Here is a 13083-nt window from a genome sequence, read left to right as displayed (position 1 = left end):
CATTATTTATTAGCTAATGATGTATTTTTCCCATCTTTATTTTTCTAAGGGGAAGGCTTCTTGAAAGTTTACAAAACATTTGTAGGATCTGCTCCCATAGCTGACAAGTTGAGAATGAAAGGGTACATTTGATGCAGTCATTTATTGTCTGTTGCATCTTTGTCTTCATGAAATAAGCAATGACAAAGCAATTGGCCCTAGGGCAGTCCTTTGATATTTCTCCACAGTTGTTCTGAGTCTGGCACTCTCAGAGAAAGCTGAGGAACATAGCAAAGAATAAATTCAGCACAAACAAGTCATTTGGCCAGTTCAAGAGTTTCATAACCCTTAGGCTCTGACATCTGATTAATATTTAACTGTTTGAGAACCTTCAGCATATCATGGGCACATTAGAAACAAGGAGTAGTTTCTCAGGAGATAAAATAATACATGAAAACAACTTCTTAGAAAGTTGGGAAATCCTGTTTACACACTGCTGTCTCCTGTGTTTGTTAAGTCCTAGAGACATGACTACAGAACATATATGGGACATACAATTCAGCCATGATAAATAAAAATAATGTCTGAGTTTTTACTTTATATATTGTCTACATTCTCTATGCCACATCCTAGGTGCCAGAGAAATAAATAAAATGCCCGTTCTCAAAGATGGTATACAATAGTGGAAAAGATAAAGAAAACATTACAAATATATGATAAGTGCTGTAAAATAATTATGTAAGAGACTACCCAGCCTTCTTAGGAAACATTGGGAAGGCACCTCAGAAGAAACAATGATGAAAAATTTAGTGAAAATTTGCCAAATGGATAAGCAATGGAAAGTGTTACACTCAGACTTAAAGTGAATCATAGATTTTTTAAAAATGCAGGCATAGCATTTTTTAATAGCAGGGCACACCTGTGAACTGCAAGAGTGAAGATGGCAAGCATCTATGATTCCAGAAAATGAAGAAAAAGGTCACTAGAAATATTGGGAATAACCTTGAATACTTTACAAAAGTGTTTAGACCTTAATCTTTAAGTGACGAGGAATGAGGACAGGTCTTATACAAGGAATGACACACAATTTGATTGGGGGAAATCTCCTTCTTGTAACAGAGCTGCAAGGCACATGGTCTGAATCTTGCCTTGGAATGGACAAATTATCACACAGATATTTTGAATAGTGGATCAAAGCATGAACTTTAGAGTCAGAGAAATCTGGGAACCATAATGTAGACTTTGGCAGATTATTCCATTCTTCTAGTTTTCTAATTTATAATCTATTCCACTGGTTAGCCAACTTTTCCTGTAAAGACCTAGGTAATAAATATTTTATGATTTGTGGACCATATGGTCTGTGTTACAGTGATTCAACTCCACTATGTTAGCAGAAAAGCAGCCATAGATAACATGTAAACAAATAAGCATGGCTGTATTCTAAGGCAACTTTATTTTAAAACACCAAAATTTGAATTTCATATAATTTTCATGTGTCATGAAATAGTATTCTTCTGTTGAGTTTTGCCAACCATTTTAAACTGTAAATAGCCTTCTTTGCTCAGAAATCATACAAAAACATGTGGCAGGCCAGATTTGGCTTGTGGGCTGTTGATTACTGATTTGGTAGTGGGTGCTATTAAATAATGTAAATTTTTTATACTAAAAAAATTTAAATAAACTCCTTAACATAGTTTGTAGCATCCAGTATAAGATCACTAAGTATAATTAATACCAATTACATTAAACAGAAAATTTTTCAAGAGGCTGAGAGCAAAGGAGAAACAGAAAAGATCAGATGGGGAAAAATCAGTGAGGTGGAGGTGACAGATTTAAAAGAGACTGACAAAAGTGAGAATATCAAGTAGCCTGAACGCTTAAAACGTTTAAACAGAAATAAGAAAAATTAAGGTGAGGTTGGAGGAAGGAAGAATAATTTAGAAAGTTGTTTAAATATTCCAGGGAAATGTTGGAGAGGAAGAAATTCTTACCTACCCTTCTAGGTTTTTCCGGCTGGTCTGAGAATTAAACTGATGTGAGACAGATGAACAAAAGAAAATCAAACTGAAATGTAATCAATTGTGTAGATGGGAGAGACCCAGGAAAACAAGAATTCTCCAAAATGGCCAAAACCTTCACCTTAGAAACCATCTTCAGCTAAAGACAAAAGAAGATGTTGGGGGTAGTGATTTGAGACCATAAATGAGGAGGAAGGCAATGTACATGAATGGATAGAAAAGCAGATGTTTGATAAACAAAAGCTGGGCCCTGAAGAGACCACAGGACACAGAGAGGACTCTGATCTCCAAGCCACTTCCAGCCCATATTCTTTGCCAATCCCCCTGGTGATACTCTATTCCAGGAACAGGCCCTCTATCTAAATTCTTCTAGGCAGTTAGGGGGAAGATCAAAGTTTCTTCCTGATTCGTCTGTTTCTTAAAAAAGCCTCATGCCAAAGAGACACATTTTGTGGTGGCAAATTTTGCTCTCCTACAAAAGAAATGATGAAGACTTGAACTAAGTTAGTAGATCCTTCCTGGGCCACAGGTGGCTGCTGCTGCCAGCTCAACTCAGTGGCCTGCTTGGATACAGCTGAACCATTAGGTCAGGTCCCAGGCTGTTATCTAAGCATCAGACAAGAGCTCTGGCCTGGGACCTGGATGGTTCCCTTTTCCCTACTCCTGACATCAGAAGTTGGGGACTAAGCCCAGGTTTGTCTCCATCAAGAGGATCATGTCAGAAGACACATGTCCTTAGGTTGGTCACATCAGAAGCAAAGGATACTGAGCTTTCCTTTTAGTTCCTAAAAAACAGAGCAATCACAGGAAGAAATAACCTCAGCAATTAGCAGATATTAACAAGTGCAAGCCTACATCTGCTTGTTTTTTCATCTTCTAAGATAGTCACATACAGAACTTTAAGAGTCTTCCTATTCAGGAACTGTCATGATGGTTCAAAGGGAATTAAGAAACAGGAAATATTGTTCAATTTGAAGATAGTTTTTATTATGTGGGCCACCTAATGAGGAAATAATGATACTATTAAATGCCATTTTTAATTTTTTATTACAAGAAAAAATGGGACTCTGTGGTAGGATTTTTTAGTAAAAATAATGCAGTAAATTTCTGCTTTGTCATATATTCTTTGCTCCCACCACAAAGTGAAAAGCAAACCAGAAATATATTTCTAGGCTCAGAAATAAGACAGGTGTCTCCATGAATCAGAAACTCAAAGTACATTAAACCAATACAATGTTGTAAAGTAATTAACCTCCAATTAAAATAAATAAATTTATATTAAAAAAAAGAAACTCAAAGTAGGGAAGAAGGCTGAAGTCATGGAACCTTTGTGCTCTGAGTCTGAAAGAAGACAGTACTGAGTCTGGGTCACCATAGAGTAGGAAGGATTGAATTTTTACACGTTAGATATGACCCAGAGCCAGGTTCATTGTTGAAAGCAAAGATTCTTCCTGCTTGCCAAAAAAGGCACATGAGGAGTCCTAAGGATGCAAGAGACACATAGTCTTACTATCAAGTACCAAGCTTATTATCCTCTTACTCAGAGAACGAGTTTGTGAAAACAGCTATATCATCCATAATATCAAGAACCCCAGAGTGATGTTATATGCCCTGGCCCTAGACTACAGCTTCTGGTGAGCTGAAAGGATGCTAAACTGCCTCAAAACAGTGAAGAAAAAGCAATAAATGGGACAATGAGAAAGCAAAATTTGGCCAAAGGCTTATGGTTTAGAACAAACAAAATCTATGCTAAACAAGACAGATATCAAAATTATTATCACATTTTGGATTATGTTTTATGTAGCAACATAACAAAAATTTGTAGTATGTTATCATCTATAAAATAATAGATGAAAGAATTATACTTATTTTAAAAGATTAAGCAATAATGAAACAAACATTGGCAAAAATAAAACAGAAACATTTAGAATATAAATTTATAAAAACAACAAAAAAGATATTTAGATTGAGACAAAGTAGGTACTTGTTGAATGCACTAAGTCAAATTTTGGTTTCTTATGTTATTGAAATTGAAATTTCAAAGTGTAAAACTTAAACTAAGTTCATTTCTTTTGTTTTGTTCTTTTTTTTAATTTAATTTATTTTAACTGGAGGCTTCATTTAGGCTATAGATGTCCAAGAATCCTCTCAATGCTAAAACTTTGAATCAAAATCAGTTTTTTCTATAAGATTTGATTCGTGCTTTGTTGCTCAGTTGTATCTGACTCTGCAACCCCACAGACTGTAGCCCGCCAGCCTCCTCTGTCGATTGGATTTTTTAGCTGAGAATATTGAAGTGGGTTGCCATCTTCCCCATTCAGGGATTGAACCCATGACCCCTGTGCCTCCTGCTTTGCAGGGGGATTCTTTATCCACTGAGCCATCAGGGAAGCCAATAAAGAGTTGACTCCATGCCAAATTGTTTTAAATATTTTCTTGAATGAAATGCATGCTAGTAAGATTCATTCATTAATCCCTACTAAAGAGCGAAGGGACTCTGGTACTGTACAAGACTTGGGCTGAAAAGTGGAAATGGAGGAGATTCAGACATAAATCAATCAATCGGTAAAGTTTTGTGATGAGTTAACAACTCATACAAAATACAAATAAACATTTTTAAATTTCTGTAGAAAGGCTGGTAAATATTATGAACTATAATTCTCATAATATAGGATGGTTTGCAATCTTATACTTAATATTTAAAAAATGCTAACCTCACATGAAGAAATAACTGATTATTAAAACATTTATGCCTGGTCAGAGCCAAAACATATTTTCTATTGTACTCAGTCATGTCCCACTCTTTGTGACCCCATGGACTGTAGCTTGCTGTTTCCTCTGTCCATGGAATTTTCCAGGCAAGAATACTGGAGCAGGTTGCCATTTCTTCCTCCAGGGAATCTTCTCCACCCAGGAATCCAACCCAAGTCCCTTGCATCTCCTACATTGGCAGGTGGATTCTTTACCACTGCACCCGCCTCCCAGGAAGCCTATTTTCTGTTACTTGTCTGTTATTAATATCAAATTTTCTTGACTTGGGGGAAAAATGAACTAGGAATCTGTAGATACAGACTCTGCCATGTCCTTGTTAAATTACCATTGACAAGTAATTTAAAGTCTCAGTTTTCATTATTTTTATATGTTGAATGGTGATATGAATATTTGCTCTTCCTAGATCTTAGGGTTGTTGCAAAAGGCAATTGGAAAAATGAATATGAAAGTTCTTTGAAAAGCAGAAATCACCACATAAAATATGCCTTATTAATTACTGCTAAAGAGAACAGTCAGCTCAGGAGTACTGAGGAGTTTAGTGTCTTACAGATAATTAAAGTATGTGTAAAATGCTAATAGGTGTCATCCTTGGCACTTCCAAGTATTAATAATGGTATTTTGCTCTTTTCCCAATTCCCCTTTCTCCATTAACTTTCCTTCTGCAGAACCTCTTCCTGTAACCAGTGTTTCAATATATGACTATAAACCTTCTCCTGAAACAGGAGTCCTCTTTGAAATTCATTATCCAGAAAAATACAATGTTTTCACAAGAGTAAACATAAGCTATTGGGAAGGTAAAGACTTCCGGACGATGCTATATAAAGGTAAGAGGCAACAGAAAGATGAAAAATGATGACTCTTACATTTTACATAATTTCTGCCGAATGGCCTTGCTCTTGCTCTGAAGAAGTCTTATAAGTCACTGTTTGATCATAATGAACCAATAAAAATAGTTACTGATGCATGAAAATATTGTTATGAGGAGACTTAAAATGTTTGGTTCATTATTTTAGAGTCATGTGTCACGCATAAACATAAAAACTCAAATTATTATGACTTACATGTTATTCTTGCCAAATATTATTCCTGCATGTCTGGTGTAGGAAACAATTTAAATTTAGAAGCACAGCACCTAATCATTTCCTTCTGAGTACATTAAGGCATTTCCAGACCTGGGAAGTTAGATGGGGGTCTTTCAAAAAATTTCATTTGGAGATGGTCCAACATTATTCTCGAATGCTTAAGACAATACTTTTCAGTTCCTTTGTGTATATTTATCTGTATGACTAGTTAAATGACTGCATTAATATACAAAAATGGGTTTCACTATTTTTACTGGCTTGATGGGAATCTTGTGGTCAGAGAGAGAGAGAAGAGGGTCCAGGGGAATTAAAAATTTCTAAAGAACCCCAATCAATTTCTCTGAATAGACTAGAGGGCAGAAGTGGGCCAAGTGGGAGAGGGACAGGGAGAGGACAGAGGACATTCAGTTTTGGGAACTGAACTGGAGAGACAAATATTCTCAGGACACAGAGCCACTACACTTATCTGCACCGAGTGTAGGTGCTGGTCTCAAAGCTGATTAGTTGTAAATGAAAACCAGGTAGAGGATACTTACTCAACCACCTAAGCCATGATACCCAGAAACATCCCACTTTGACTTGCTACTTTTATAAATTCCTGAATCTTCCAAGGATTTTTTTTTTTTTTAATGAGACAGTGTTTAAGGCACATGCAGTAACTCTACAGGGTTTTTTTAAAACTTAAAAAAAAAAAATCAAATAAACAAAAATAGACTCTATTACTGCATTCTTTGTTTTCAATGAAAACAGATTACCTGAAAATTAGTAATTGGGACCTTGTTTGCTTATTGATCACATGCAAATATAAGTTTATAAATAACTGAAAACCATCACTGACACTTTTGTTGAGCTAAATTCCATGAATTTAAAAATGTTAACTAGTATGCTCCTTTTTTTAAGTTAATTAATTTTGCAAATTATTTTTGGCTTTTCATTCAATAAGTGGTATTTTCAGTTCCTTTCCCTCATTCCTTTCCAACTTGGATTGGGTTTTTAAGTTTATTATTATCTTCCAAAAAAAACATTTTCTAAATAAAATTCAATTTTTAAAATTTTCTTCTTTTTTCAGGAAGGTCCCATTTGCCAAATGACAAATCATTTTCTTTTAAAAAATAGGCTATATTTTACAAGTGAGTCTAGTGAAAACATTTCTTGTAAAATTATTTTTTCCTAAGTCATAAATTGGCAAAATACCTTGGGTTCTTACAGTAAATGATTAGCATAAACCTAATCTCTACAATTTCTATATGTTACCATTTCCACTTAATACATCAAATGTTCCTATAATAAAATTTTAATTCCAATTGTATCTAATTCTTGCAGAAAAAGCCTTTGTGTCTAAAAATTTCAATTTTCATCTCAAGCCTTAAATCAAATTTTTATTACTGACTATACTAGAAGTCACAGGAAATATTATTTGACAGATAGTCATAATTGTTCAGAACTTTCTAGAAGTCTGTGGCATTTAGAAAACCAAAAATTTAATATAATTGTTTTTATTCCTCAGATTTTTTTAAGGGAAAAACAGTGTTTAATCACTGGCTGCCAGGAATATGCTATAGTAATATCACCTTTCAGCTGGTATCAGAGGCAAATTTTAATAAAAGCACTCTTGTGGAGTACAGCGGTGTCAGTCATGAACCCAAACAGCATAGAACTGGTAAGTCATTTGAAAAATCAAATTTAGTGAAAAAATAATTAAATTATATGTTGTTGTTATATATATTCTTTCTGTCATCCTAAGGAAAATTCTGTTCCAGAACTCAGAAAAAAATACATATTTCAATAATCTAAAATGAATTTTCTATCAATGTAAAATGAACTGAGCAAAATACTCAATAAAAAATTTAAATATCAATGAAATCACAGATTTTTAATCTTTGAATAAAATAGCATGTGATATTACCAAAAGTTATAAGTAAGTAACTTAACTGAATCAAGTAGACATCAGTAAATCTACAATATGACATAATAACCATATGGCAGAAGAACAGATGTGAGATGTTCTAGTATGGATTATCTGATTATTAAAAGAAAATATTAGGATTCAGATACACCTAAAACTTGGCAGTGCTTAACTTAATCATAGGATGGATAGATGGATGAATGGATGGATAGACAGATGGGTAGGAAGGTGAAAGAATGGATGGGTAAAATAAATACACACATGCTAAATACCCATCACCAATACCAATAGAACTGACATTTTCCCCAAAAACATGCTTAAGTATTCGATAAGCATGAGGAGGCACAATTCATACAAACATTGGGAATGGGTTATAATAGATCACCAACAGACCCTGCCAATCTGAAATTTTAAGATGTCATGATTCTCATTCTTTAGGCCAAAACAAAGAAACTATTTCAGCTAAATATTAATATTTTATTCACCTTACATCAACACCTAAGATTCTACTTGTAGTTTTCATTATTCAAGTAAAGAAACTAGTTGAGCATCTTTTACCTGGGAGATTTTTTAAGTACTGGGCGAGATGAAAACAAAGTCCGCTGAAATGGTTTCCTGGCCTCAAAAACGGTAGAGGTACTACTGGCACTCATGGGCTTCTCTGGAGGCTCAATGGTAAAGGATCCGCCTACCAACGCAGGAGACATGGGTTCAATCCCTGGGTCAAGAATATCCCCTGGAGGAGGAAATGGCAACCTACTCCAGTATTCTTGTCTGGGAAATCCCATGGATGGAGGAATCTGATGGGCTACATCCATGGGGTCACAAAGAGTTGGACATGACTTAGCAACTAAACAGCTATTGGCAATCATACAAGGCAGAATGCAATAAATATTATTAAAGAGTTGGACATGACTGAAGTGACTGAGCATGTACACACGAAGTTATATAGCAGCATGAAAGAGCAAAAGATTAATTTTTATTAAAAGCTCCTAAGAGGCGAGTGTTGAGTTGCTGTTTGAAAGATATGTAGAATTTGTTGTAGGTAGAGACCATTCAGTGGCCTTCATAATTTTCTACCACTAGAAAAGCATACTTCCATAATTCATAAACTTATTTTGTGGGCATAGTTTTCATTTTGAGAGGTTAGAAGCGAAGCCATATTTGCAATATGTGTGTTAAAATTCCTAAAGGTAATTTCAACACACAACTCTCTTAAGTGCAACTATGTCATAGGGAGTATTTTTAGCCTTGATAGCTATAAGACACTATAGTTGCTTTTTTGTAAAAAAGCCAAGACATGGAAGCAACCTAGATGTCCATCAGCAGATGAATGGATAAGAAAGCTGTGGTACATATACACAATGGAGTATTACTCAGCCATTAAAAAGAATACATTTGAATCAGTTCTAATGAGGTGGATGAAACTGGAGCCTATTATACAGAGTGAAGTAAGCCAGAAGGAAAAACATAAATACAGTATACTAACGCATATATATGGAATTTAGAAAGATGGTAACAATAACCCGGTGTACGAGACAGCAAAAGAGACACTGATGTATAGAACAGTCTTATGGACTCTGTGGGAGAGGGAGAGGGTGGGAAGATTTGGGAGAATGGCAATGAAACATGTAAAATATCATGTAGGAAACGAGTTGCCAGTCCAGGTTCGATGCATGATGCTGGATGCTTGGGGCTGGTGCACTGGGACGGCCCAGAGGGATGGTATGGGGAGGGAGGAGGGAGGAGGGTTCGGGATGGGGAACACATGTATACCTGTGGCGGATTCACTTTGATATTTGGCAAAACTAATACAATTATGTAAAGTTTAAAAATAAAATAAAATTAGAGAAAAAAAAAAAGATCTAGTGACAGAGACTCGGTTTTTTAGAAAGGAGATTGTGATAAGCTGAAAAATATGTGTGTAACTCTACTTTGGAAGTGGTTCAGTCACCACTTTGACTAACATAGTAGCATTATTTAATGTATTTGAAGTGTGACTGATGATACGATAATGTGTGCACATCATATACAAAATCTTAAGTAGACATGTACTTGAAGTGACACTTGTTCTTGATGTAAAAGTACAATAAAACTGTTTTCTACAATATAGTAAAGTTTAAAAATAAAATAAAAATTTTAAAAATAAAAAAAAACTCTGTTTTCTGAATCTGCTTTTATGTTTGACTCATTAATAAAGTATTCATTATAATAGTTTAAAAATACATAAAATGATAATTCTCTTTCTTATAGCCCCTTATCCACCTCAGAATATCTCAGTTCGTATAGTGAACTTGAACAAAAACAACTGGGAAGAAGAGAGCGGCAGTTTCCCAGAGGAATCGTTCATGAGGTCACAAGATACAACGGGAAAGGGCAAAGTCTTCCATTTTACAGATGACACTCCTGAAATTCCCTCTGGCAACATTTCTTCTGGTTGGCCTGATTTTAACAGCAGTGATTTCGAAACAACATCCCAGCCATATTTGTGGGACAGTGCATCTGCGACTCCTGAAAGCGAAGATGAATTTGTCAGCGTGCTTCCCACAGAATACAAAAACAACAGTACACTCAGTGACATGGAGAAATCGGCATCCAGCTCTTTCTCTTCTTTCCCTGTACAAATGATATTGAGTTGGTTACCACCAAAACCACCCACTGCCTTTGATGGGTTCCATATCCACATAGAAAGAGAAGGTAAAGTACTAGGAAATCAGAGGACTTAAATGGTGCAAAGGTAAAGAAAATGGGAACTTTTAAAAATTCCATTTAGAAAGAAAGACTGAAGGTAGACAGTTAAGATATAAAGAAAAATGGTAAAGAAAATGAAGAATTTATTGAATATCCCAAGGCAGACTGAAACCAGAAAATGAAAATGAACAGATTGGGTCAGAACCCAGTTTGGGTAGTTCACACATCGCAAGTATAGGCAATTGTACACATTTTATTGCTGACATTTCACCTCCCCCAGGCCACTGAGGAAACTTTGAATAGATTTTGAATTAAATTTCTTACCACCACAAATTACAGAATATCCTGGAGAAGTGTTCTGTTTTCCCAGCACACAAACTTGTGAAGCATGCAACAAAAGAATCTTGCTGACAACATGGCTACTTTCCCTAGAGTATCAGACCTATGTTCTGCTTATCAGGCTAGTCTTATTCCCCTCTAGGGGTGCTCCCCTGGAACCAGCACAACTCACATTTTTCCAAAGAGGGACTGGTAGTAGAATAAAAATACACAGCAACTGGTATTCCCACTCTAGCTACCATATTATATATATGGTATTCACTTAGCAACCAAGAGACATTCTTTATATTTAACCCATTACTTTATGAAAAATAGGGCCATGGCATTCAGTAAATTTGAGTCACGAATCATATCTGACTTGTTGTTTGGTAGATTTTCATAGTTATTTGTTGTTTATTTTGTTTTTATAATGACATACTTCATTTTTTGCTCGCCAGTCTAGTAGTTTGAGTGGCAAAGGTTGTCAAGCTGTCAAAATTTGAGGTTAAATTGACAGCCTTACTTACATGCTAGGGTATTCAAATCATATAGTCTCATAGATGACATACTGTTTGCCCCTATTTTATCCAATAGAATGAAATACAAGATTTGTGAATTCCTCTATATTGGAGTATAGAGCGACCAACAATACCCAAATATTATATAAAATTGAAATCCTTTGTCATTTATAATTATTTGAGTCAAAAGTCTTAACATCTGCCTGAAATTATCTGTATTTTTAAAAAGTTCCCTTAGTCTTTTATTTTTCTGTTGCTCGATATAGTCTCTGGAAAATAAGGTCTTATATCTTAGAATATTTTGTAATGCCTATTTCCATGAAAGTTCAATCATGCTTTTATCTGACTGCAGTGTGTTCTGTTGAAGGCTACTCTGGTCACCAAATGATAAAAAAAAAAAAAAAAAACTTCAAATGAAGTAATAAGCAGCAGGAGATGGACTTTGAAGCAATGTAAAAATCATTTTTACTTTTAAAATTTCTGGAAGTCAGCCAATGAAGCAAAATATAATGTGTCAGAAAATATACCCAGAGGATTATTTCTAACTAGAAAAATAATTCAATATATTTTAAGACACTTACGGATATTTAATGTTATCACAAAGAACTTGCACAACATTTGGTACTGTTTCTTTTAATTCTTTATATCCAAATGAGAAAGTTGATCATTGCTATCTTCTCCTAACATTATACTTCCGTTTTGTGTGTATCATTTTACTGCTGACAGTATGTAAGAATGCAGTATATATTTATCCATATTTTTATTGATTTGGACACTGTATTTTAATTTTGTTATTTTAAAGTACTGTAAGAAAACAATTTGAACTCTTAACCATCTTTTTTCAATAGCAATTTTAGTTTGGAGGTATAATTCAACTCGACATAGGGAAAGAGGCAAAATAAGAAAATACTTTTTTAAAAAATTAATTGACCTGTCTATAGCCAAGGCTATTCCAGATATCAATTCATATATATTCTCTTCTTTATATATGATTTAGAAAACTTTACTGAATATTTGACAGTGGATGAAGAAGCACATGAATTTGTTGCAGACCTGAAGGAGCCCGGGAAATATAAGTTATCTGTGACAACCTTTAGTTCCTCAGGATCTTGCGAAACGCGAAACAGTCAGTCAGCAAAATCACTCAGTTTTTATATCAGTAAGTACCAAAGAGATTATTTTGCACTTACAGAGGAGCTAGAACAATGGAGTTGGTGTGATGAATGATGCTTAAGCATCAATTATTCATCAAACCTTAGAGACCCTGAGAATTCTTCAAGGTCATGAGAGGCCCAAATCCATGTGGTTTTTGACAGCAGAGAAAATATATGTATGTATCATAGTAGCAAATTTATCCGGGGATTTAACTTGAGGATTTTTTTTTATTATTGAGAAAATTGAACATTTGTTAAACTGACCTTTTGCACTAGTGGTAACAAACTCTCCAAGGACATGGACACATAGTTAAGGAAAGAGGACTTTTGTTTGAAGCCATAATGAAAACTGGTATTTTTGAACTGTCTGAAAAGGCTCATTGAGTTTGAGGAGCTTGAAAGAAGCACAGAGATTCAAATGTAGTAAGACCTAGGTGGTCTCTCCAAAAATTAGCACAAACTAAGATAGAGCATGGGACTTCCCTGGTGGCTCAGATAATATAGAATCCACCTGCAATGCAGAAGACGCAGGTTCAATCCCTGGGTCGCGAAGATCTCCTGGAGAAGGAAATGGCAACCCAATCCAGTATTCTTGCCTGGAAAATCCCAGGGACAGAGGAGCCTGGTGAGCTACAGCCCATGGGG

At 35.1% G+C, this 13083-nt stretch overlaps 1 protein-coding gene across 3 annotated transcripts in view; it reads left to right on the top strand.

Moving 5' to 3' along the window:
* Positions 1–13083, top strand: part of PTPRO (protein tyrosine phosphatase receptor type O) — a 260131-nt gene that overhangs the window by 152148 nt on the left and 94900 nt on the right. For all 3 annotated transcript variants that reach the window (XM_002687771.7, XM_005206999.5, XM_005207000.5), the window contains exons 3-6: positions 5435–5593; positions 7359–7511; positions 10011–10454; positions 12282–12443. In XM_002687771.7, coding sequence (XP_002687817.4) covers positions 5435–5593; positions 7359–7511; positions 10011–10454; positions 12282–12443 — 918 coding nt within the window. The remainder of the gene's footprint in view (positions 1–5434; positions 5594–7358; positions 7512–10010; positions 10455–12281; positions 12444–13083) is intronic.

Source organism: Bos taurus, chromosome 5 (genome assembly GCF_002263795.3).
Source record: "Bos taurus isolate L1 Dominette 01449 registration number 42190680 breed Hereford chromosome 5, ARS-UCD2.0, whole genome shotgun sequence".
In the NCBI taxonomy this organism is placed as follows: domain Eukaryota; kingdom Metazoa; phylum Chordata; class Mammalia; order Artiodactyla; family Bovidae; genus Bos; species Bos taurus.
Note: the sequence above shows the minus strand (reverse complement) of the source record. Positions and strands in the feature narration are given on the sequence as shown.